Here is a 26794-nt window from a genome sequence, read left to right as displayed (position 1 = left end):
AGAGAGGTTGTCTCTTGATGCGAAATAAATCAGTGCAGATGTTTTGCTTTCTGTTGTAAAAGCAGACAGTTTTATTTCATTTATTATTTTTCCACTCTTCTCTGTGTGTTGAGAATTTTATAATTGTGAGCTCCGTTGTTGTGCTCGTGGATCATCATTGTCGCGTCTGTTACACGGAATCTCACGAGTTTATTCTGTTGAGGATTATATAAAGAGAGAAACATGATGCACCGAGTCCGCGTTATTTTGGTGGTAACTTGTTTGATGTGCGTTTCATTCATTTTAAACACGTACAATAGTTCTGTCAGAGTTTAAAATGCAGAAGGGGTGTGGTGTCGTCATTTGACGCCTTACAGCTTTAATACATTTGAACAGAAGTTCAGAGAAATATGAGAATGCACTATATTTGCACGCAACATGCTTAATTTATCGGAAGGAAGACAGAGAATGCACTGATTCTAAACGAACAGTTTGAAATACATAGTATACTTATTTGATTTAGGCTCTACCGGTTTTAATGAAGCAGATGTGACGTTTCTTCGATCGCTTCTGCTGCCTGAATGGATGTTTTTGTCGGCACACAGGTTAAGATTGTAATGCGCGGGAGTCTCAACGAGTCCGCCAGCCACGCACGTGCACTGCTTTAAGAGAACATTGCTCGCATATTTATGTACTCATGCTTTACTTTTGAACAAAAAGTTGCCTGTGAGTAAACCGTAATTAGTGGACCCCTTGCAGTTCCAACGGGGACCCCCGGTTGAAGACCCATGGTATATACCTCTTCACTAACCTTGTGCGCGAGCCCAGTTTACTTCCGGTTTTATTTTATTTATGTTAATATTAACTTAACATAATATTATCCGAAGTGAGACATGTTTTAATTTCATTTCTGTGGTATAAGTATAACTTTAAATGAAAATGTAACTTCTAGGCTGACAGAATTTCGTCTCGCAGCAATAACAACGCTTTTAGGTGCTTCTTTACTGACCGGACTTCAGTTTCCTCTGACAGGAAATATTTATCGGTTTTATCAGGTAATGATTGGGAAACATGCGTCCTTTCCGGACTGTTAAACATAAGTTCAACGTATATATGATTTATTAATTGCAATTTTTTTTTGAAAGAAATAGATTTAATTACATTTAATTTTGTTAATTTCAATGGAGTGTTTATGTAGGTACACAAACTTTTGGCTGGCAGGTGACTTGAGGCTGATCTCTTATTGGCTCGTTTCATAGCGAATCAATATTGATTTTTACATGTTTGACCTCATTTGATTGGACAATTCTCAACAGTTTCACATAATCCTTCACTCACCCAGAACCGCGATACGGAACATTATGAAGTTTAAATTTTAGAAGTATAGACTTCATGCAACAGTGAAAAGGATGAGCTTTACTCGCCTTAGTATAAAGTGTTTACACTGCACAGTGCTGTTATATCTTAATAGCAATATATAGATTTTATAAACGTTTTAAGTAGTACTACTAACTTAAGTTTTTGTGCTTGTATAGCTTAACACAAATAAATGACGAGGCACCCAATGGACTGTTCTGAAAAGCTCGGATCATGTTACGGAAGAGATGGATGGCCAACCAAAACACCACACAGATGGTCATTATTAACAATTCCAGAGTTTCCTAAAAACTCCATAAACTACAATAGTGCATTGATAAATGTAGAAAACACTGTAGTATAGCTTAATGTTTACTATGGTAGGGTTCAAAATAATGCAACACCTTATTATTGTTAATAAACACCCTTTCATGCTTTGATAGTTAAACCTTTTCTTGAGGTCACATGTCAGATGGTCTGTCAGCTGTCATTGGTCCCACCGCGGTCACGTTCAGAGCAGCGGCGTTGCGAGGGGGGGGCTTAAATTAAGCTACTTATGTTTTGCCAAAAGCCCCCGATCATTTTGAAGATGGAAAAGTTTCACTTAAGAAAAAAAATTGATGTATTATAATGACTTCTAAAATGTTTTTGACGCGGGTTGTGGTAGGTTAGTGTTGTTTTACACAAATAAACGCAGCTTTGAAGCGCTAGTGGTGTCGTGCTGTTAAACACCAGGAGGTGTCACTGTTTCAACAGACGTCATTCATTCAAGAGCTGATGTGTAATAATACAGCTGATCTGCAAAATTAACCAGGCAACTTCATTCTAAATTATAGGCATAATATTGTTTTATATTTTTTTGTAATTGTATCATCTGATTGGTGACTTATTGCCTAATCAATGTGAAGGCCGTTGTTATGAAGTACATTGGGAATTGTGCTTACTTTTGTTTTTAATGTGCACATGAATGACCTGTCTGAAGATTTTGTTGATCTGTCGGCTTACTGATGAACCATCAAAGTGATTTGCTGCAAGAAGTGCTGGCTGCCTATAGCTATTGAATATATATGTTTTAAATATGATGTGTTGCCATGAAGTTTTGGACGAAAAGGGATACAGACCTAAATGTAGTCATATTTTTTAAAATGATGGATGGCTTACAGATTGTTTTACCAGTGACAGAAAGATCAGAATGACAAGAGGGTGAAGGTCATGTAAACTAAAAAGTCTGATTATACACTCAACTTACTCAACTATGTAGAAAAGCATAAGAAAAGTTTACATAAACATTTTAAGGTTTTTCAATTGTAATGTTTGTTTTGTTAATGTGTCTTTTATAAGGATTGCCAAGAGAATGCTTCTGGCTCAGATCAAAGCCAACTACTCATCTGGAGCTGAGTCTTCATCATCATCAGAAGACGACCTGGACCAAGAGACGACAAAGAAATACAAAGATGATGATGAGGACGCTAGCAAAGCAAATGGTAATCTAACACCGTTAGTAAAACATGGCGTATCGATGATGTGTGTGTTTGAGGTGAATGTGACTGTCTCCGCAGAAGAAGACGACGAGACGTCAGACTCCGGCTCAGATGTTGACGTAAAGAAGCGTGGACGCCGTCATCATTTGCTGAGGAAGAAGCTGACGGTAAGCGAAGGAGACTCTGATGATGCGACGACAACCAAAAGCAAGAAGGAGAGAAATAAAAAAAGCCGAAGGAAAGGTCAGTGTCTGTTCTGAAGGAAACACAGGTCATGTGACTCCACGGGCTGGTCTGATTGGGGTTTTTAATGGTTTTGTGTAGTGGGCAGTGATGACTCTTCAGATTCAGACTTTGAGCAGTCTGGTTCAGCCTCCAGTGACGCCTCGGCCCTCAGTGAAGCTGTCAGTCTGGATGAGGACAGTGAGGCGAGTAACAAACGCAAAACACGGTAAGACTCCAGACGTCATCAGGTTTATAATGTCATGGTGTGTTTGTGTGTGCTCAGGAAACGCTGTGGCCATGCATTATTCGTCCTCTGTGCTGTCATGTTTAAGTGTGAAACATAAATATTTCAAGGGATTGGGATGAGTAATGTCAAATGATCCTTGTAGATCATCCAAAAAATCCAGTAAGGACAAAGAGAGAAGCTACAAGAAAGAGAAGAAGAAACGACGGCGTATTAAAGTTCAAGACTCATCATCAGATGAAAAGGTACGGTATTAGGGCCCGGTCAGACAGTCTTTTGCTGTTAGACACACTTCTTTTGAATTGTTTTCAGTTGGCAGGGAGCGTTTTGCATGCTGCTTATGCGTGCAGGGCACCTAGCGCCTGAAGTATAGACGGAGATATGAATGACAATGTTGTGTTGACACTACACATGTGATGTCACATATAGTGTCTGTGTCTGATTAACACTTCAACACAATAGCAGATGCTTTTACACACGTTTCACTTTTTTAACTCGCACGGTCTTTAATGTGATTCATTGGTTAAAAGCAGAGAAAACACAAAATGACTGATGAATTATTAAAGGCAGGGTAGGTGCTCAATATATATATATTCTGTGGAAGGCACAGGGCTGTATAATGCTTGTCTAGTCTTTGCATTCGGGCCGATCACATGCTAAAAGCTAGATTTCTCGCTCATGCTAACCTCTCCAAAACGGCCAACCCTAGGTTACATTTCAATAGAGAAGAGAGCGTGTGGATGATTCTTCTGATTTGCTCTTGCACAGAGTGGAGACGAGGAGGATGACGAGGACGGTGATGAGAAAGGAACACCCAAAGGCCGCAAGAAGATCCGCAAGATCCTTAAAGACGACAACTTGCGGACAGAGACCAGAGACGCTCTGAAAGAAGAAGAGGAGAGGAGGAGACGCATCGCAGAGAGAGAGCGATTGAGAGAGAAACTCCGAGAGGTAGACAAACTCAAACTCATGAGAGGTTTGTTCAGAGTCATGTTGTTCAGTTTAAACTCACGGAGGCTTGTTTACAGACGATTGTAGTGGAGGAGTCAGCACAGGTCACATGTCCCATCACCACTAAACTGGTGCTGGATGAAGATGAGGAGACCAAAGAGCCGCTGTTGCAGGTTCACAGAAATCTGGTGACCAAACTCAAACCACATCAAGTGGACGGTAAGCGGTTGATCCATATACCTTTACCTCTAGTTTAATCAAGACTAGGGATGCACCGATCTGATACTCTGGATCCGAATTGGGGCCGATCCGGGTCTTTTTTGCTGGATAGGGGATCGGACTGACGGGTTCTCTTCAGTCCGATCCGTTGCGATACCCGAGGATGTTACTATAAAGCTTCAAAAAGGACTATCTATCAGGAAATTACCATAAACTGTGTCATGCACTGTTTTCGATGTCATGTATTTTGATCTCTTTATGCGAGGAATAAACCAATATAGCATAAATAAAAAACTCTGACCTCTGCTGGTGCGGTCATCTGTCAATCTCAATCCAGCATGCGTGTGTCCGGGAACAGTCAGGACATTACTCGTTCCAAAGTTTTCTATATTCTTCATAATCACTAGATAATAGACTTTGGTTTTGTTTAAAATGCATTTTGCCGGAGACAGCACTCGCTGAGTGTAACGTTATTAGATTCAAGCACTGGAAGCGGTCTATGTTATGCGTCATTCATACATAACTTTTAACTTTAGGATGGATTCAATGTTCTATGATTTAAACACATAACATATATATTCTCTTTGTGTTATAACTGTTTTGAACTTGGGAAGCAAAGATCCCCGCGACATCAGGATCATCTCTATCCGGGATGCTCGTGAGTGAAGCGGGTGCATTAAGAGCATCATTCTGCGTCCAATGCGCATGACTTTAAATAACGTACAAGCGAATGTATTAAGCGCATCATTTTGTGTCCAGGATGTGCATGAGCGAGTTTGGAGACTTTTATATTGTGATAGCTTTGTGTAATAAACAGAGATTTATTTGTTAAACATTTTGTAAGTATCTGTGCTTTATGAGATCACATTTTTGTTTTGTATGTATTTTTAAGTTTAATACAGCACTTAATTACATTTAAAAAAATCATACTTTTAAGTAAAAATACTTAAGTAAAGGAAAATGGTAGATTTTAATGTACTCATGGATTTAAAGTAAAAAAAAAAAAACATAAGTATGATGTGCTTCATACTGTAGGAAAGGATTTTTTGTCCAAAGTACTCTGATATAGTACAGATATTTTAAAATGTACTTGAAACTAAACATGCTTAATTATCCACCTCTGGCAATAAAAGTTAAAATATGCAAGTCTACTTTGATCATGAAAAACAGTGCTAGTATCGGATCAGAATCGGAATCGGCCGATACGCAGAATTCAGATATCGAAATCGGATCGGAATGGAAAAAGTAGTATCGGTGCATCCCTAATCAAGACGGATTTGGATAGAATTTTTAAATTCGTGCACTTTTATTCTGGGAATATGTGAAATGCTAATGCTCCTGATAAACTGTGCTGTTTGATATGATACTGTGTTCAGAAATGTCATTCCCCAGGTGGCTTTGTGTCCGTGCGCTTGGAGATGTGCATAAACAAACAGTTCAGTTTTGCACACTTGCTGCACTCGTTTTGCTCGCTAAGATTATTTTAAATGTAACATTTTGTTGCGTGAATTATTACTACCCCATATAGGAATTGATAGTTTGCATAATATTTTACCTGTGTTTCTCTTCTTCTGTGTGTGTGTGTGTACATGTCAATAATAAGATAATTAATGGATATCAAATTTCAGACTTTATTTCAATCAATATTAATAAATATCAAGTTTATATTTTCACAATATATTCTTTACACAATTTAGTTCGGTTTGATTTCTATAGCAATTTTTACGACGTTGCAATGTTCTAAGGCAGGAAGAGAAAACAAAAGGAAGAGAAAGGTAGAATACAGAACTGTACATGGTTTAGAAAGAGAAAGACCATTCTAATAAAGCAACGTTCATGGAACTGACAGAAGCGTGAGCTAATCAGCAGTCTCCCGCTGAGCAAGCGGAAAACATTGATTTGAGCCCATTTGCTCAGTGTGAGTGACATCGTGACGCGTTGATCTCCATCCATTCAGATGATGAATAAATTCACTGTTGTGTTGTTGCATCTTGCATGTTTTGATGATGTTGTGATGTGTTGTGTACAGGTGTTCAGTTTATGTGGGACTGCTGTTGTGAGTCTGTAAGAAAGGTGGAGAAGTCTGGTGGCTCCGGCTGTATTCTGGCTCATTGTATGGGTCTGGGTAAAACCCTGCAGGTGAGTCACTCTGAAGGTAAATCTGATGAATGCAGGTGGGTTCTTTCACTGGTGTTGTTCTCCGTGTGTCCTACAGGTGGTGACGTTTCTTCACACTGTTCTGTTGTGTGAGAAGTTGAACTTCTCCACAGCTCTGGTGGTTTGTCCTCTCAACACTGTGCTCAACTGGCTGAATGAGTTCTCTAAGTGGCAGGAGGGCCTGAAGGACGAGGAGAGTTTAGAGGTAGAGCTTTGGTCTTGTATCATGCATAGATCTTCCCATTGCTCTTCTGTCCTTATGGGTCTGTTTCAAATCAGTTCCTGTAGTATTACATCATGCCTTGGAAAACCACTTCAGACCCATGAATGTTAATGTGATGAATCTGCAGACCCTCTATAGTGTTATTACAGGAAGAATATTAGTGCTCATTCACTCATCAATTTCGAAAACTTTCTGGAGCTTGGCATACCCGGAATGATCATCAGTATTATCATATGAATATATCTGGAGGTTTATTCAGGTCCCCTGGTGTGTGTAATGCTGTGTTCACACTAAGATGGAAACACATTTCCTAAACCCGTGCTCCTCAACCAAAAAAAGCTGTCAGATCACTTCAGATGGTGATGCTTTATCAGCTTTATATCAGGAACGAGGAGATGCCTTCTTTTGTGTCCAATCAGAGGCTTCTGCTTTTCTTAGCAGTGAGATATCATTTATGTGCCAATACTATCAGACCATATGACCCAGACTGCTTCACTTACCATATCTACAGATGTGGTCTAGTGCAGTAAATGATTTGTTACTCTGATGGTAAAGGCTGTATTTGAGAAGAATGTTTTTGCTGTTTTTCTTGTATGATGTGCATTGTCCTCAAGCAGATGCAGATGAGAATGTGATAAAGAGTCAGTGTGATGATGGGTGTCATGTTTCAGGTGTCAGAGCTGGCCACGGTGAAGAGACCTCAGGAGAGAGCATACGCTCTACAGCGCTGGCAGGAGGACGGCGGCGTCATAATCATTGGTTATGAGATGTACCGGAACCTGACGCAGGGCAGAAACATCAAGAGCAAGAAACTGAAGGAAATCTTCCAGAAAACTCTCGTTGATCCAGGTGCACTTCACACGCAACAAACCTGGACACATGTCCGTCAGATTCAGAAGAAAGGGGTTTAACGTTAAATGTCACACATGCTACAAAAAAATCGATCTATGCTACAAATAAATGTAATAGTGATGCACACGTGATTTGAATGAGCATTAGACGGAGCCGCCTGTTTGTGTGAAGTGCGTTTGTCATTGTGCTTGTTCGTGTGTGAGGTTAACTAATGGCGCACCAATTTTTATTTCAGTTTTTATTTAGTCTTTGCAATAAAACTTTTTTTTCCTGCCGCCATTTAGTCCATTTATCTAGAGCTCATGATCTGTACGATGTGGGTAAACATGGATGGAATCACGAAAGCAGAATTCTACTGTTTAAATATGTCCTCTGCTTGTTCTGTGTGTCTATGAGTGAATGACATGCACACTTAAACATGTTACAAGCGTGACACTTGTGAATTTGTCTATATCTCACTATACGAGGACATGAACACTTGAACTTCATCCACAGAGTTGTTCTGAGTTTATTTTACGAACATTTCACTGTTTGAGTGAAGATACTTACAAAGACACTGAAGCTCAAGCGTCTTCGCGACAACCAGCCAAAATAAAATTCTGCTAAATTTGAACCAGATGATAAAGTAATTAACTCGTAATAACTTTATAAACTGAAGTTTACAGTATTTACTACATTAAACTGCAGTACAATTCTTAAGTATACAGTATTTTTATGGACAAATGTAATTATTACTGTATAGTAAATCATTGAAAATACAGAACTCCGAACAATTAAATAGAAAAAAAATAATTTGGCCCCAATTTATCCATTAGTGTAACGTTAATGTGCTTTATCAGTTACTTGTCTACTTATGAGATGACTTGCTCTTGAGTCATTTTAAAGATTATATCAGACGTATGCTTGTGCTCCAACTGTTTGGCCTGTGCCACACAACATTAATCCTCTGTAGGATCGGTGCTGTGTGCAAAAAAGTTAGCGTACAGCCCTGGAAGAATCCAGAGTTTGTAGTTGTGTGGTTGTTGTATGGCTGTTATACAAGTGAACATGAGCTCATGCTGATGTTATGATTCAGGTCCAGATTTTGTGATCTGTGACGAGGGTCACGTGCTGAAGAACGAAGCGTCTGCGGTTTCTAAAGCCATGAACTCCATCAGGACTCGACGACGAGTGGTGCTGACAGGAACCCCACTGCAGAATAATCTCATCGAGTGTAAGTGTGGCTTCTCTCTTGTGTGTGATTCTTTTCTGTTGTTTCTCTTTCAGGAGTGGGTGTGTAGTTTTTAATGTGAAGTGTATTTAACACCTAAACGCACACATTTACTTTCTTATAAAAATGGCGTACATGAGATGACTGAACATTAATTGCTAGTTTATAATACCAGATAACGCTCATGTGTAATGTCTTGTGTGTAGGCCTAATAGCTCAAGTGAACACATGTGATGTTTGACCGAGTAGATGATGTTGGTGTGAGTCTGATGGAGTGGTTTATCTCTCTGTAGATCACTGTATGGTGACCTTCATCAAAGAGAATCTTCTGGGTTCAGTTAAAGAGTTCAGAAACCGCTTCATAAACCCCATTCAGAACGGTCAGTGTGCAGACTCCACCTTCACTGATGTCCGCGTCATGAAGAAACGTGCTCATATTCTTTATGAGATGTTGGCCGGATGTGTACAGGTAACCCCGGCCGTCATGACACTGGTGTTCTCGTCTTTACACATCACAGACAACTGAAGTGAATGCTGTATATATTTCTTCTTTTGCAGAGGAGGGACTACACTGCTCTCACAAAATTCCTGCCACCCAAACACGAGTATGTGCTGGCGGTGCGAATGACGCCCATTCAGTGCAAACTCTATCGATACTACCTTGAGCATTTCACAGGTGACGTTCACTCTCCAGTGTTCACTTATTACCACACTAGATGCTTTTCTAAAGAAGATCAGTTCAGTATTCAACTGTCATCAGGATGTCATTTGTGCCAACTCTGAAAAACCTTTTTAAAATATATCTTGCGTTAAATATATTTGTACAGCTGCATAATGTGCGTTCGTCATTTGGTTATTTGTTTTCTATACTGCTTCATAGGTTTGGTTTAATTTATTAAACTAATACAATCATTATTTGTTTTAGTTAGGGTATAATATATTTTCAGTTAACAAATTTAGCCCCTCCATTTTGGTTTAGGCAACATTAAGTTAACCGTAATAACCCAGATTCTGATGGATAAGATCGAGTTCTGACCGACATGATCTGCTGCTGAATGTTCAGTTTCAGTCAGAAATGGGTTTAAAGGGTTGTAAGTGACATTTCATATCTTTTAATTGTGTAGTGAATACAAAATCATTGAAAGTTACTGTGCTCAAGTAAGAGAAGTGCTGTAACTCATAGAGAGAGAGAGAGAGAGAGAGAGAGTCAGTGGCAGCTGTCCACAGGACTATGTGAATAAATTCCCACGTTCTTATCTAATGAAGAGCTTTAAGGGGTCATTATTTGGGCTAAGCTCTGAGCGGCTGTGTGATGATGTTGTGACTGTGGATGTGTGACCACCGGACAGATCCTGACCCCCCCCCTCTCTCCCTCTCTCCCTCTCTCTCTCTCTCTCTCTCTCTCAGATTCAGATTCAATGGAGCTTTATTGGCATGATAAAAGAAAATTTCCATTGCCAAAGCACAAGATTAAATATAAACATGCAGAAATACAGATTAAGATAGAATAAAATTAAAAGTCTATAAGTAAAAATCTATATACAGTTGAAAGAAAAAGTATGTGAACCCTTTGGGCTTACTTGGATTTCTTCATAAATTGGTCATAAAATGTGTTCTGATCTTCATCTAAGTCACAACAATAGAGAAACACAGTCTGCTTAAACTAATACCGCACAAACATTATACGTTTTCATGTTTTTATTGAACACAACATGTAAACATTCATAGTGCAGGGTGGAGAAAGTATGTGAAACCCTAGGCTAATGACTTCTCCAAGAGCTAATTGGAGCCAGGAGTCAGCCAACCTGGGGTCCAATCAATGTGATGAGATTGGATGTGTTGATTAAAGCTGGCCTGTCCAATAAAAAACACACACCAGTTTTGAGTTTGCTGTTCTGAAGAAGCGTTGTCTGATGTGAACCATGCCTCGCACAAAAGAGCTCTCAGAAGACCTACGATCAAGAATTGTTGACTTACATAAAGCTGGAAAGGGCTACAAAAGTATATCTAAAAGCCTTGATGTCCATGTGTCCACGGTAAGACAGATTGTCTACAAATGGAGAAAGTTCAGCACTGTTGCTACACTCCCTAGGCGTGGTCGTCCTGTGAAGATGACTGCAAGGGCACAGCGCAGAATGCTCAATGAGGTGAAGAAGAATCCTAGAGTGTCAGCTAAACACTTACAGAAATCTCTGGCACATGCTAACATTTTTGTTGACAAATCTACAATAAGGAAAACATTAAACAAGAATGGACTTCATGGGAGGACACCACGGAGGAAGCCACTGCTGTCCAAAAATAACATTGCAGCACGTTTGAAGTTTGCAAAAGAGCACCTGGATGTTCCACAGCACTACTGGCAAAACATTCTGTGGACAGATGAAACCAAAATTGAGTTGTTTGGAAAGAACACACAACGCTATGTGTGGAGAACAAAAGGCACAGCACACCAACATCAAAACCTCATCCCAACTGTGAAATATGGTGGAGGGGGCATCATGGTTTGGGGCTGCTTTGCTGCCTCAGGCCCTGGACGGATGACTGTCATCGATGGAAAAATGAATTCCAAAGTTTATCAAGACATTTTGCAGGAAAACTTAAGACCATCTGTCCGCCAACTGAAGCTTAACAGAGGATGGACGATGCAACAGGTCAACGACCCAAAGCATAGAAGTAAATCAACAACAGAATGGCTTCAACAGAAGAAAATACGCCTTCTGGAGTGGCCCAGTCAGAGTCCTGACCTCAACCCGATCTCAACCCGATTGAGATGCTGTGGCATGACCTCAAGAGAGCGATTCACACCAGACATCCCAAGAATATTGCTGAACTGAAACACTTTTGTAAAGAGGAATGGTCCAAAATTTCTCCTGACCATTGTGCAGGTCTGATCTGCAACTATAGGAAACGTTTGGTTGAGGTTATTGCTGCCAAAGGAGGGTCAACCAGTTATTAAACCCAAAGGTTCACATACTTTTTCCACCCTGCACTATGAATGTTTACATGTTGTGTTCAATAAAAACATGAAAACGTATAATGTTTGTGCGGTATTAGTTTAAGCAGACTGTGTTTCTCTATTGTTGTGACTTAGATGAAGATCAGAACACATTTTATGACCAATTTATGAAGAAATCCAAGTAAGCCCAAAGGGTTCACATACTTTTTCTTTCAACTGTATATACATCTCAATATAAACAGAAAAACAGTTTTAATTAAAGTTCTCAATAAGGGTGACAGTGTCAGTTTGTGTGTGTTGTCCTGTCAGTGTTGTGTTGTGTTGTGTTGTGCTGGTTGTTCTTTGGTCGTGGCAGGACTTGACATATCTTGCAGCAGGTTTGAGCTTCTTGACTTTTCTCCCAGTATGTATGAGATCTTGTCCTTTTGTTGAAACTGGTCAAAGTCTTTGTGTAAGTTTGTAAACTGGGGGAAGAATGTTTCTCTGATGTGTGTGTAGTTGGGACAGGAGAGGAGAAAGTGCAGCTCTGTTTCCACTTGATTGTGTGTGCAGTGTGGACACAGTCGCTCTTCTCTCGGTGTCCATGTGTGTCTGTGTCTGCCCGTCTCTACAGTGAGCTGGTGATCACTGAGTCTGTACATGCTCAACACTTTTCTTAGTTTAGGGTCTGATACGCTTGTGAGCTATTCTGACACTTTATATTCTCTCTTTAGTGACAGATAGCATTCCACTTTACTTTGCTGAGCTGTTGCTTCTGTCCAGTGTTTGACATATTTCTCTTTTTGTCTTTTCATCATTTGGTTTAGTCTGGCTGGGGTTTGGGGTTGACTTGGGCATGTTTGGGGTTGTAGAGTTAGTTGTGAGATCAGTTGGATGAAGGGGTTTCTCTCTGGGCTCAGCTCTTGATGACTTAAGGCTTTGTGATGGAGTGTGTCTGTGTCGCTGTTCTTAAGGTGTGTGTAGAATTTTAAAGCTCTTTTTTGTATTTTAATGATTAGAGGATACAGTCCTAATTCTGCTCTGCAGGCGTTGTTTGGAGTTTTTCTCTGTACCCGTAGAATGTTTTTACACATTTCTGTTTGCAGAATCTCTATTGGGTGTTTGTCCCATCTGGTGAACTCTTGGTTGGCGAGAGGACCCCAAACCTCACTTCCATACAGCGCGATTGGTTCTATAATTGATTGTATTATTTTCAGCCAGATTACGGTTGGGATGTCAATTTTGATATTCTTTTTGATGGCGTAAAAGGCTCTTCGTGCCTTGTCTCTCAGGTCATTCACAGCCTTGTTTAAGTTTCCGGTGTTACTAATGTTTATACCAAGATATGTGTAGTTCTTGGTGTGTTCTAGGGGCACGTTGTTTAGTTTGAAACGGTGATGTTGATTTTGGCTACTGGGCTTTTTTTGGAATATCATGACTCGAGTCTTCTTAAGGTTAACCGATAGGGCCCATGTTTGGCAGAAAGTGTGCAGGGTGTCCAGATGTTGCTGTAGACCTTCTTTTGTGGGTGACAGCAGCACCAGATCGTCTGCAAACAGGAGACATTTCACTTCGGTGTCTTGTAAGGTCGGGCCGGGTGCTGGTGACTGTTCTAGAGCTCCAGCTAATTCATTCATGTAAATGTTAAATAGTGTAGGACTTAGACTACAGCCCTGTCTCACTCCACGACTCTGGGAGAGAAAGTGTTTGTGCTTGTTGACAATTTTAACTTCAAATGTGTTATTGGTGTACATTGATTTGATGATGTCGTAGGTTTTTCCTCCGATGCCGCATTGAATCAACTGAAGAAAAAGTCCCTCATGCCAGATTGAGTCAAAAGCTTTTTTGAAGTCAACAAAGCATGAGTAGAGCTTTCTTTTATTTTGGTTTGTTTCTTTGTCAATTAAGGTATGAAGAGTGTATATATGATCAGATGTGCGGTATTTGGGTTGGAAACCAATTTGGCATTTTCTCAGGATGTTTTGGTTGTTTAGATATTGGAGAAGTCTGCTGTTAAGAATGTTTACCTACGTTGCTGTTTACACATATTCCGCGGTAATTATTAGTGTTGAATTTGTCTCCACTTTTATGGATTGGAGTTATGAGACCTTGGTTCCAGATTGTGGGAAATACACCTGTACTTAAGATGATATTAAACAGTTTGAGGATGGCGAGTGTAAGTTTTTGGTCTCTCTCTCTGTCTCTCTCTCTCTGACACTCACTCACAGTCAGTTTTAAAATAAAAAAGGTAACTGCTGGAAACTGTGCTGATGTTTATTAGGTTATGGAGTGGCTCAGAGTAGGCTAGCCCAGAAGTTAGCGCTGCGCTGGTTCCCTCGACCTAAAGCCTTTGCATGTCTCCCACAGATTATTGGAAGATCGCAAAAATAGGATCTGTGATTAACAACAGTTTATGATGTTTCTCTATCAAGACGATCTTTACAGATGAAAACAATATGTGTTATTCTTTTTCTTGTGTAGTGTTTAAGGTGTTCTGTACTTTGAATGCAGTCTGCTTCTCTTTATAGACAGTGTACTGTGTGCAGGACGCATGTGTTATCAGTGTCACAGAAAGTGTTTTTTCACATCTCTCGTCTCTCTGAGCAGGTGTGGGTTCTACTCTGGAGGGAGGAAGAGGCCGCACGGGGACCAAACTCTTCCAGGATTTCCAGATGCTCAGCAGAATCTGGACTCATCCGTGGTGCCTTCAGCTAGACTACATCAGTAAAGAAAACAAGGTGAAAAACATCACCACTTCCCCTTTAGTCAGGTGGTCTTATGTGAAGATCAATGCTGTGAGAGAAACTCACTCCTCAAGTATGATGTAATGGTAGCAGAGAATACACCTGTGGTTTATTTCAGGTGTTTGTTCAGTCAGTTCTTTTATCTTCTTGTTAGATGTTTTCATCAGGTTGGTCTTTAATGCTGTGCAGCTGTATTTTTGATCAGGACATTAACTGGATGTTTTCCTCTGAAGCTGTTGGGATGATTTTGTAGATGTTGAAATCATCTGTTTCTGTGTGTTCAGGGATACTTTGATGAGGACAGTATGGAAGAGTTCATCGCTTCAGAGACAGAGGAGTCCTCCATGAGTTTGACTTCTGAAGAGGAGAAACCCAAAAGGTCTGAATGCATCACATGACTCTTCATGTCTGATCTGTGATTGGTCAGTTTGGTGTCTGATGTAAGTTTGTGAACGCACACACACAGAAAGAAGAAGCGTGGCAGAGGTAAAGATCAGAGTTCAGAGAATGACAGTGACGATCTGGAGGTGATAAAAGAGTGGAACACCAGCTCTCGAGGAGGAAACCCTGAGGGACGGAACCGAGCTGAGCCGCCGGAGGAGGGTACGCCTGGATAAATCACCTTTACACACAGAGGATCTGTCAGACTGAAGTTTGTTTTCTCATGTAGAGTTCCACAAGAACGGCTATGACATGTGTCTGGTGTTTTTATTTCTTCAGTTCGGCCCTCGTCAAACTCTGGGCCCGGCAGCCCGTCACCAGACTGGTACAAAGAGTTTGTGTCCGAGGCTGACGCTGAAGTGCTGGAGCATTCTGGGAAGATTACACTTCTGTTTGAAATCCTGCGCATGGCTGAGGCTGTAGAGGAGAAAGTGTGAGTACAGATCAGACGTCTCTCTCTCTCTCGTGAACACTGGTGATGCATGCTGGACGTGTGTTTCACTCATGTGTGTGTCGTGTCCTGTGTGTGGAGCAGGTTGGTGTTCAGTCAGTCGCTCATATCTCTGGACCTCATTGAAGATTTTCTGGAGTTGGCGGGCAGAGCCAAAGAGGAAGGCAAACCGTCACCGTACAAAGGTGAGGGATTGAGTCGTGTGAGCTAAAACATTTTGAAGCCCTTGATAATCTGCCATCAAAACGTACACACTGGGTGTGAAAAAAGAGGCGTGGCACAACACAATCAATCACAACACACGGCCAATCAGGACATGTGTTTCTGTTGACACTGCAGCTGAAGACTGGACACACACAATTTTGCATTCTTATTTTTCATATCAAATCATTTTCAGTCTCTCCTCGTCCATGTTTCAGATTATTATTCATGAGGTCTCTGTGTGGGCGGAGCTGTGAGCCGTGACATCACAGAAATAGAATGAAATGTTTAATGGAGTAAATGAATACTGGGTAATATCAAACAGGTTAAATATAGCTGTGTTTACTTTTCACAAACCAGACACAAGCAGTTGTACATTTATTTTCACTGTGAATGTTCTGTGTCAAGCAGAAGTTAAATGCCTTGTGTTTTATATTGACTGGGTCTGTTTCTGGATGATTCTGTGGGTTTGATTTGAAATCCATTTGCTGTAGATCAAACAAATATGAAAGGACGTCTGTATACAGCGAGGGTCCAGCTCACTTTGCTTTAGTTTGTTCATGGAGCTGAAACTCAAGTGATGTGGAACTCATATCTGTCACAGCTGTAGGTTACGTGACGACACACACACACGTGTCAGTGTGTGGGATAAGGTCATGTTCCTCATTAAACCTGCGAGCAGATGTTTGTGTTTTCATTTTAAAATGATTAGACCTTGACTTCTTTACTCCACAGAAATATGTTCGCTTAAGGCTTTGCAGTTTGTAATGAAAAGATCACAGAAGGCTAATTGAAAACAGACTGTAATGTTAGTTTGTGGAAGGCCGTGATATTAAACGCTGAATATCTCCCGTGTGTGTGTGTGTGTCCGAGCTCTCTGTCTGTCTGTCTGTCTGTACACTATCTAGTGTGAAAAGTGACATGTGTCTTGTGTTTTGAAGGTGAGGGCAAGTGGTTCAGAAACATTGACTACTACAGGCTGGACGGATCCACTAATGCCGTGACCAGAAAGAAGTGGGCAGAAGAGTTTAACGACACCAGTAATGTTCGGTACACGCGCTTCTCATTGACGTATCGAGCGGCTGTCAGAGGTGTGTTCAGCGCTGCCGTTCTTCACTCTTCTGCTTCTCTTGTTCTCTCCGCAGCGGTCGACTGTTCCTCATCTCAACCAGAGCCGGTTCTCTCGGCATCAACCTGGTGGCTGCCAACAGGGTCATCATATTCGACGCCTCGTGGAACCCTTCCTACGACGTTCAGAGTATTTTCAGGGTCTATCGCTTCGGGCAGGTGAAGACGGTGTTTGTCTACAGGTTTTTGGCTCAGGTGAGAAGCGACTGCGGTGAACTGCGTGTCGGTGTGTGAAGATCTTCCCGTCTTAACCTTTTCTCTCGTCCAGGGAACCATGGAGGATAAGATCTATGACCGGCAGGTGGCCAAACAGTCGCTGTCTTTCCGTGTGGTCGACCAGCAGCAGATCGAGCGTCACTTCACCATGAATGAGCTGACGGAGCTCTACACATTTGAACCTGACATGCTGGACGATCCGTCTGAGAAGAAGAGCAAGAGAGCCACGCCCATGCTGCCCAAGGTACAGATCCCTCCAGTCGTCTCTTTGGGTGCTTTGTTTTCTCTCCATCTGCATGAGTGACACGTCGGCGGGAGGGTGGGATGCGGATGCAGAATGATCAGAGGAATGTTTCAGGTGTGTGCGTGCTTTAGAGGAACTCCTGGAGAGATTCTTCTGATCATACACAAGAGCGAGCAGCTGCGTAGTTTATCAGACCGTCTCTCCAGCTCACCGCTGACCTCCTCGTGTCTTTAAGAAATCTGTGGTTGAGATATTGTGTATGTGTTCCCACCCATGAGTAAAGCGCTGTGCGTGTGTGTGAACCTGCAGCCGCTCACCATGAAGGCCATCTGTCTCGCTGATTCACCGGTTTGTCTGTGAAGTTTTTCAAAGGAAGGCAGTAAACTTCCCCCGAGCTGATGAGCACTCATTACTCCTGAACACTCGTCTACTTCAGACACACTAATTGAAGACAAAGGAAGCCGGTGGACTTCCAGTCTAATGATAAAGAAGGAGGTTGTGGTCCAGACATGAGTTCTGCCTCAGGCTCTTGGGAGGATTTAAAGATCCGGTCCGGTTTGTGTCCAGCGGTGGGGACGTTCTTGGGTTCTGTGGGCTTCACTGTAGTTTGGGTAATGATGTTCTTCAGAACAGATGTTCCTTAAATGGTTTCTTGCCTGAAGGTGTCAACTGGAGGACATAGACGCTCTCTGCTCACATTCAACTTTATTGGTAAACGATGGAGATCACTGAACGTTGACTGTGGACTTGCCAGGTAGATTTAAGACCGGTTCCCACCATGAACCAGAACGATGATGTTTTAATCGTGATTAACTGTAACGCATGAAGCCATCAGTTTGGAGTTTATAAATGAATATTAAAGTCCTGGTGAACCGGAAGTTGTGATCGATTTTTACTTCGATTTGATGGGACGTATAAAGACAGCCGTTGTATTTTGAAAAGGATCTGGCAGCAGACTGACAGTTGAAGGGGAGGAGTCGACAGATGCTCTGCCCAATCCGTCTAACATACGTCATTTAAGATCACTACAGGAAGGAAGTGCATTTTCAGATTGTAATTGAAGATTATAGGGGCACAATATTTTAAAAGAGAATAACCCACGTTGGGAAACTTCAATTCTTCAATATTAAATGAAGAAATATGTAGTGTGATTATCATTTTAAAAACAATAAAAAAAAAATCACTGGGACTTCAGATGGACATCAATCAGCACTCCATCATAGAACGTGTTCACCTCACAGCAAGCGTTTTAAACCATATCAAATGATAAATCAACGGCCTTAATCTAAGAGCATCACTGATGCATGCGTGTGCTGCAAGAAAACATGCACACATAACAGCTCTACATTACAAGTCCACAAGCTGATGCAATGCACATAAGTGTCACAAGCGGAGGTTATGTGGGAACAACCATGTTAAACAGTCAGCATACTCTCTGTCATAATGCTATTCGAAAATACATTGAGAATGTCCAAAATCTTAGTATGTTGGAAATAGTATTCCAAAGATTCCCGAATGGTCTACTACTGTCTGTAGAAATGAGAAGTGCAGAATGATGCATACTGTAACGTGTGATATCACCCACAACTCACGGCGAGAGGGCGGAGTTTAGTGACACTCCACTACAGTAATATTGATTCATTTATTAATGCTGAGTTAACTTTTCATATGAAATAATGAGTGAAGAAATACTTCAATGTAAATAAGAGCTGTGTTTTGATGTGTGTGACAGTTAATGGCAACAATGTTATCTATGCAATATCGGCCACTTCTGTTTCCTCTCGCAGAGTTTTGCTCCACTAAAATCTGGATTCTTTTCCTGATCAAAAACAGTGTATAAGAGTGTAAGTAGACGAATTGGGACGCAGCAAATGATAATAACGTAAGAATCATTTAAATCATTCCAACTATCGACTGTCCAATGGAAAGGCAGTTAGTCATGTGACACACGGAGCTTCATTTATTGAATGTTTGCTTTAAAAGAGAGAAATAGAATATTCTGTGTGAAAGTGACCTTGTTTTCATCCGTCAGTATTTGAATGAGAGACAGACAGGGTTTAGTGTGTGTGTGACAGGTGGATAAGCCGAATGATTGTTGAGTCGTGATGGACACGTGACACACACACTGTTTATATGAGGGTCTGGAGTTGTGTGGCTCATTGGTGTGCAGCTGTACAGAAGGTTTTTCCTGGCTGAGGTTTGCTATTACAAATATCTCAATCCTTCACATTCCTTCAGTTCGCGTGTGCACCTGCACGTCAAAGCTCTGTCTTCTCTGCAGAGGTGCGTTTCGGCTCCTGGAGTTCAAGTGTTTTTGATAAATAACATTCAAGACAAACCGTTGGCTTTCAGTTGAAACATCATCCCTAGCGTCAGTCATGAGGTGTACGAGTGAGAGAGATTTGAGAAGCAGCTAGTGTTGAGTTTGCTCTCTTTGACTGTAATGTACGGTGTGATGCGCTGCAGACGTTCTTCTGTTTCCACAAACAAACGTGTGTCGGTTGTGTTGTTTGGTTGTGAAAAGCTCTCAGTTTCCTCTCTTTCCGCGGGTAAAGTGCCAGCCGTCAGTATGATAATGCAGGAGTTCTCTTTACCGTCATTAGCGGCTCTGCTCGACATGAACGTGAAGACCACCCGCCGAGCACCAGCCTGGAGATTAATCTCAGCATTCCCTGCTCTCCCGGACTGTCATTTGAGCCGGCGATATTGGGCAATGTTGAGATAAGGTCATGTTTGAAATGAGACTGAAACAACAGCTTCACATCTCACTTGAATGTCATGACGGACTCACATGTTTTCAGTTAGCTACTTAAGCGTGATTGTGTTTGCTTTCAGCAGCACATGGTTTTATTTTCTGGCCGTCACAGACGTTTAGTCCAGTGGTTTGATGTCAACAGATCTCTCTCTGGCGTGATGCTGAAAACATGTCTGTGTTATTGCTACCTGACGTCTTTTTCTAGAAATAAACCTTTTTCTGCTCATTCACTGTCCTGTTTTCCCATGTAGACGCTCGCGTCTGTACGTCAGTCCCCAAAGGAACATGTCTCACCACAGTTCACACTTCAACTTAACAAACAACAATACAGACCAAACATCTGCAGTTAAGGTGCAAGTTATCATTATGGGCTATGATGTAGACCTGTTTGAAACATTACAACTTTTCTGTGAAGTTCCACGTTTTTGCTTCTCAATCCTGCGGCCCTCAGATGGTAAGAGAGCGATTGAATGTTTGTGAGAGCATCAGCAGATTGATGTGATGTTTGTGTCATGACGTCACCGTCCCTTTTTAATGTAAAGTTAGACTTAAAACAAAGAAAAGCAAACATGTGGTGGTACATAGCATGTCTGTGGAGGTCTGGACGTGGAGGTAGTATTGATTCAACAACACTGTTGTCATGGAGACCAGAAGTGCTTTAAATATGAAACCACATGAAGCAGCTGGTGATGTTGAGCGTGATAAAACACTTGTTATATTTGACCCTTCTCTCTCTCTCTCTCTCTCTCTCTCTCATCACAGGATCTTGTTCTGGCCGAACTGCTTCACAGTTTTAAAGATCAGATCGTGGGCTATCATGAGCACGACTCTTTGCTGGATCATAAGGAGGAGGAGGCGCTGAGCGAGGAAGATCGCAAGGCGGCTTGGGCCGAGTATGAGGCTGAGAAGAAGGTGTGTAAGCACTACCACAGATCTGCTCTCTCTACACCTCTCTCTCTCTTTCTTTAACATCTGGAAAAATACAGTCAAATGTATCACAACAGGCCTGTCACTGATTGTCAATTCAATCGCACCATATATAAAGTTGACGTCAATAGTTTTTAGTGATGTCATACACTCACCTAAAGGATTATTATGAACACCACACTAATACTGTGTTGGCCTTCAGAACTGCATTAATTCTACGTGGCATTGATTCAACAAGGTGCTGAAATCATTCTTTAGAAATGTTGGCCCATATTGATAGGATAGCATCTTGCAGTTGATGAAGATTTGTGTGATGCACGAAGCTCCCGTTCCACCACATCCCAAAGATGCTCTATTGAGTTGAGATCTGGTGACTGTGGGGGCCATTTTAGTACAGTGAACTCATTGTCATGTTCAAGAAACCAATTTGAAATGATTGGAGCTTTGTGACACAGTGCATTATCCTGCTGGAAGTGAGCTAGCATTAGGGACTAGAAGTGTCTGTTTTATTACATTATCATCACGTAGTCGATATTATAAAGATTTTATGCCACTGATTATCGCAATTATTTCTGATGCAATTATAATCGGCAAACAAAGATTTGATATCGTGACAGGCCTAATCACTCATTTGATGTCTCAAACCCATGAACAGTGTCAGGAGAGAGAGAGAGAGAGGTGTGTTGTGCAGCTGTGATTCCTGCAGTCCACCTGCTGGTGTGTTTATCAGATGTCCAGTCAGGATCAGGGTCTGCTCTCAGTAGCTGATTGACAGCGGGAGGGCTCTGTGTTTACAGCCCAACACAAACACACATTCACATGAGAGAACATCAGCACTTTCTACATCTTCCACTCATCTGTTCAGAAATCATTTTTAAATAAAGGCGGAAAGCGGCGCTTCCTTTGCTCTGCTGCATGTGTCGTGTGTGATGGAGAGATGTCCTTGATGATTTTTGCTCTTTGCTGAAATGAAGTGTCTGGTCTGTGCTGTGCTGTGGTTTCAGGGTTTCTCCGCACGATTCAACCAGCCGTCTTACTCTCAAGCTGGCATGGGATCGGCACCAGGCTACTTCCCCTTCAACGTGGCAGCCTTGGCCTCCATGAGCAACCAACAGCTGGAGGTCAGTAATGAGCTGCACATGCTCTTCACATTCCTCCAGCCGTCGCATTATTGTGACATTCGTCCTCGGGCAACGACAGCTGTGTCCAAAACAAAACACCATGCCCTTAGATCTCGATTTCCAGACATAGTTTGGCTTCATACCGTGTCTTTCTCTCTTTTCCCCGTTCACGTTTTGAAGGATTTGATTAACCAGGGCAGACAGAAGGTGTTGGAAGCCACCAGCGCTCTGAAGTCTGTACCCAGAGAGCCTGTGGAGGACATCATCTCACAGCTGGTGAGTGACAGCAAAACATAACGTATAGAAAGGAAGTGTGAAACCTGGCTAATAAACACACACATTTAACTTACACGGTACAGTAGTGCAAAAGACCAAAGACATTGTGCATATGAAGACATGCAGGACACACAGGATGAACAGACATCAGTGCAAGATGACTAAACTCCTTGACTAAGTGTTCATGAGAAGAGAGAGTTGGGACAGGCCCTCACACTCAGTATTGTACGTAAGCTTTACTTGTGTTTGTTTGTGGTATGTAACACTTGTGTTTGTCTTTGTCAGTGGAAGGACAACCCCAGTCTGTCCGAGTCTCAGATTCAGTCCATGGCTTTGGGACGACAGGCCACCTGTGAGATGGAGCTGAAACACAGAGAGGCTATTTACCGTGATGTCCTCGGCAAACAACAAACCGTACGTCTGCTCTCAATCACACAGCTGTTGTTCTGACATAGTCAAACCAAAACTTATTTAGACACCCTCAACATTTCTCACACTGTCACACTTTATTCAGGACAGTTAAGAAAATGCTCATAAAACATGAGAAGAACTGTGTCAGTACAAATTCATCTGGATCATGAGGGATAACTCTAGAAAGGGATGTACTGGATTGAGTTAAATATCTGTCAGCTGCTAAAGTCCCAGTGAAACGCCTCAGCATCACTTGATATGTGTTGACTTTATTTCATGTGATTGGATAAGAACTTTGACGAGAGGCTGAAGTGAAGCGTCATGTCATGGAATGCCAAGATTATTTTGAGCACACGTGCCACACTGTCAGTTTTCAACACTTGTATCTTCTAAATGGGAATTTTGTCAGCATGTCGAGGGCATATCAATTTATTGACGGCCTTAAGGCTCACTCATAAAAGGAACAAAAACTTCATTTTGATTTCACTGGGGATATAAATTGAAGTACATAATTAGTTAATAAGGATGTATGGCAAACAATTACAAAGCAATGCTTCATTTCAGTCTGTGGTGTAAGAACGACGCATTAGCAATTTAAGAAAAACACATCATCTAAACATGGTCAGATCAAAGTGTCTGAATAATTGTTGGTCAATTGTACTGTATACATGAAGTATTTTGGGGTATAATATGTCACAGTTGACTTTATTTTGCTATCCTCAACTACATAAACACACTACAGCGTCTTTCACGCTTCAGTCAAAAATATAAATAATCATATCTGGTGTCTGAATCATTTTTGGTTTGATTTGATCTCTGTGCAGTGATATATCTTTGTGTAAAGCTGTTCTAGAGAATGATTGAAAGTATCTTTTAAATGAATATTAATGAATCCGAGTAGAGCACTACTGGATTTTGTCTTAATAAATACATTTCAATTGTAAAGAGCTTTCACAGTATTGCATGGTTGAAAGCAGCTTTACAGTAATATTATTACACAAACTAATAAATAAATTAAAAATATGAAATAAATGGCGTTCCCCCCAAAAAAATCAACATAGAATTGACCTGAAATGTGCAGGAGCTTTACTAAATGAAAAAACATGAAGAGCGTTCTGTGAGATTGTATTAATCGTGTCAGCAGTGTGATTTAAAACTGCATCATCACCCTCTTTTATAATGAATGTGTTCTGATATCAATGCATGTAGTGACATCATCAGTCAAGTGTTATGATATACCGTCTTGAGAGTGAAGCTGAAAGCATGACGTGTGGTCTGGTGTTTTGTGTGCAGCTGATGATGTACGTGCAGAAGGTGATCTCCAACAGGAAGGTCCAGGAGCAGCAGATGGCTATGGCGAGACAGGGGATGCTGCTCAACCAGCTGGCCATGCAGAACGGTCTGACGGGACCCATGAGTCAGATGGATCTTCTGGGGTTATACCAGCAGCTCGGAGCCCTCCAGGGCCTGCCCAACCCTCAGCTGGGCAAGAACCCCGGCCCGTCCAAGGGTGTGTAGATTCCCCCGGCCATCATTGGAGGAGAAGCCCAGACTTTGTTCAAGAGCAGTTTGTCATTCTCTGTATATAGCCTTAATGGTATTCACCGTGGTTTTTTTCCTCACGTATTTAAGATTAAAGAAGATATTCTCCCCCAAATGCTTTAGGCATTGCGAGTTTCTTTCCCTTACATAAGGGCTGTGCATATATAAATAATTCTTTTGCGAGGAAGACTGAAGAGGGACTGCAGCGTTTCCGTGTCAGATGTTGGTCCGGTCAGTGTGGTCTGTCACGGGTGCTTCAGAGACACTGTGATGGACAGCCAGAAGTCAAATGGCCTTATATCAAGCAGCTAGTTCTCTTCGGACCTTTTAAAAATCCCTTTTCTAATCTGCTTTTAGGTATTTAAAAGCTGTTGTTGTTGTTGTTTATGTTATGGAATGTCCGTGTTGTTGAAACTGCTTGCTGAATTCCTCTGGACTTTTCTAGCATCACACTTTCTCGTTGTAGTGTTGCTTAGCATATCGATGTGAGTACTGTTCATGGTTTTTCTATTTTTCATCTTTTTGTTCTTTTGTTGTTGTTTTTTTGCCCACTGGAGTGGGTTGGCACCACGTTAGCCGCTGGTGTCTGGCGGCAGGACTTGCAGTAGTTACAGTACATGTTTGTGCAGTTTAACCGGAGCTGGACCTGTTCTGACGGCATGTGATGATAATGCTCCACAGGCGCTCTGCTGTATTGTTCTCGTCTTTGGCACATCTTCACTCGGGATGCTGAAGTGGATGTTTTTCACTGGCGACGATCCACACAGGGTGTGATTCTGAAATACAGAGGAACTTTTTCCCTCCTGTTCTTCTCATGTTACATCTACACCAACAGTTTCTGACATTTAATATGATCTGATCTGATGATTAGTATTTAATATCGCAGTTAAAGAATAAAGTGACCAAAAGGTTGAGGAACATGCATCTTCTTTCAGTTGTGGTTCTTTTATTACATCGTTTTCTTCTGTAGAAGTGCTGTATGTCACAGCTAGGGTTGCAAAGAGGCGGGAGTTCCCAGTAAATCTTCAGCTGGTAAATTTTGGAAACATTCCAAGTTTGACATTTTCCAGGAATTTATGGGAATTATTTTGACATGAATGAAAGATAATACAGATGAGCTGTTTTTACATTTTTGACTGATTTAATTATAAGTAGAACTTTAATTCTGAAAAACTTAAAGTATTTTGTTGTGGTAAACATTTAAATGGTAATGAATGTTTTACAATTCATGCAAATGAATAGACATAGGCGAGATGAATAAATACTCCGCAATAAGCATTCTTGCTTAAAACAAACTATAATCTACTATATACAATACTGGTCAAAAGTTTGGATACATTACAATTTTGAGTCATCGTCATTCAAATCTGGATTTTATTGTTTAAAAATACAATGAATATTAAAAAGTAATTGTTATTACTATAAGAAAAAATTATCACACGTTATAAAGTATATTAAGCAGCACAACATTGATGAAATCAGTATAATTTATTATTAATGAGTATGGAACGTTCACCTTTGCATCACAGAAATACAGTACATTTTAAATGAGTGAAACACAAAACTGTTATGTTTTACAATATTACTGTTATGTTATGTATTTTTGAGTAAATAAAAGCAGGCTTGATGAATAAGGAACAGTAATGTGTCCAGTAGCCTTCTGTATGATGACAGAAAACTGGCTCACAGAAAGTAGAAGAAAGAGCATCACAGCTTGTGCTACATAGCCTCATAAATTGACAATAAAGTAGTGCTAGCTCACATTTAACATCTGATTTACAGGCTGGCTAGCTACTGAATAAACACATTTTTGTATTTGCTAGTTAAACTTTTATATATTTGCACAATAGCTTACAGCACATGGTTTTAAACACACATTTGTGTATTATTTATGGACATTTTTTACATTATTTTGCGTGCAGGATTCAAGAAATGATCTGTAATATGTTATGTGTGGGGATGTGATTGATTATTGTGCAGGGTAGAAATTTAAAAGAAATCTCATTCAATCTTGTTGATTAACCACAATTAATATGCAAGATTTTTATTCAACTACATTTAAATTCCCTGTTATAGGATCATCTGCAATTTTGTAAATTCTCTCTGTATACCCATATTTTCCCGTTAATTCTCACGGAAAGTTTACAGCCGTGACAATTCTCAGAATTTTGCAATCCTAGTCACAAAACAGAACTGAAAACTGTCTCTGGTCTTCAGGAAATGTTGAAGTTGATTTTCTGATGATGATGGTGTGCAGTGTTTCCCTATCTCAAATGTCTCTCTATATAAAACACCTGATTCAACCCGTCAGCCTGTTTGAGCCAATGTTTGAAATGTTCATCTCAAGCTGATGAGTTGAAAGGGGTGTTTGTTTAGGGACACATTCTGGAAAGGCTGCATGAAGGATTAGGATTGGGAAACACTGCATTAGACGCAGTTGTGTGTACATCTGAAGCTGACACTGAGGAGTCGCTCACACACCAGGAAATCTTTCACCATTTGTCT

General features: G+C 41.0%; 1 protein-coding gene across 2 annotated transcripts in view; it reads left to right on the top strand.

Moving 5' to 3' along the window:
* The window catches only part of LOC130437794 (transcriptional regulator ATRX-like), a 40881-nt gene extending 15670 nt beyond the window's left edge, over positions 1-25211 (top strand). For both annotated transcript variants that reach the window (XM_056769382.1, XM_056769381.1), the window contains 25 exons: positions 2677-2819; positions 2895-3059; positions 3141-3267; positions 3431-3530; positions 4054-4236; positions 4314-4455; positions 6485-6594; positions 6671-6817; positions 7507-7684; positions 8763-8900; positions 9191-9366; positions 9456-9573; positions 14440-14570; positions 14861-14955; positions 15043-15179; positions 15297-15450; positions 15553-15653; positions 16611-16719; positions 16815-16992; positions 17066-17257; positions 20775-20924; positions 21944-22060; positions 22241-22336; positions 22622-22750; positions 24041-25211. In XM_056769382.1, the coding sequence (XP_056625360.1) occupies positions 2677-2819; positions 2895-3059; positions 3141-3267; positions 3431-3530; positions 4054-4236; positions 4314-4455; positions 6485-6594; positions 6671-6817; positions 7507-7684; positions 8763-8900; positions 9191-9366; positions 9456-9573; positions 14440-14570; positions 14861-14955; positions 15043-15179; positions 15297-15450; positions 15553-15653; positions 16611-16719; positions 16815-16992; positions 17066-17257; positions 20775-20924; positions 21944-22060; positions 22241-22336; positions 22622-22750; positions 24041-24265 (3541 nt within the window). In that variant the 3' untranslated portion in view covers positions 24266-25211. The remainder of the gene's footprint in view (positions 1-2676; positions 2820-2894; positions 3060-3140; positions 3268-3430; positions 3531-4053; positions 4237-4313; positions 4456-6484; positions 6595-6670; positions 6818-7506; positions 7685-8762; positions 8901-9190; positions 9367-9455; positions 9574-14439; positions 14571-14860; positions 14956-15042; positions 15180-15296; positions 15451-15552; positions 15654-16610; positions 16720-16814; positions 16993-17065; positions 17258-20774; positions 20925-21943; positions 22061-22240; positions 22337-22621; positions 22751-24040) is intronic.
* Positions 25212-26794: the final 1583 nt, after the last annotated feature.

Source organism: Triplophysa dalaica, chromosome 16, assembly GCF_015846415.1.
Source record: "Triplophysa dalaica isolate WHDGS20190420 chromosome 16, ASM1584641v1, whole genome shotgun sequence".
NCBI classification, from domain to species: domain Eukaryota; kingdom Metazoa; phylum Chordata; class Actinopteri; order Cypriniformes; family Nemacheilidae; genus Triplophysa; species Triplophysa dalaica.
Note: the sequence above shows the minus strand (reverse complement) of the source record. Positions and strands in the feature narration are given on the sequence as shown.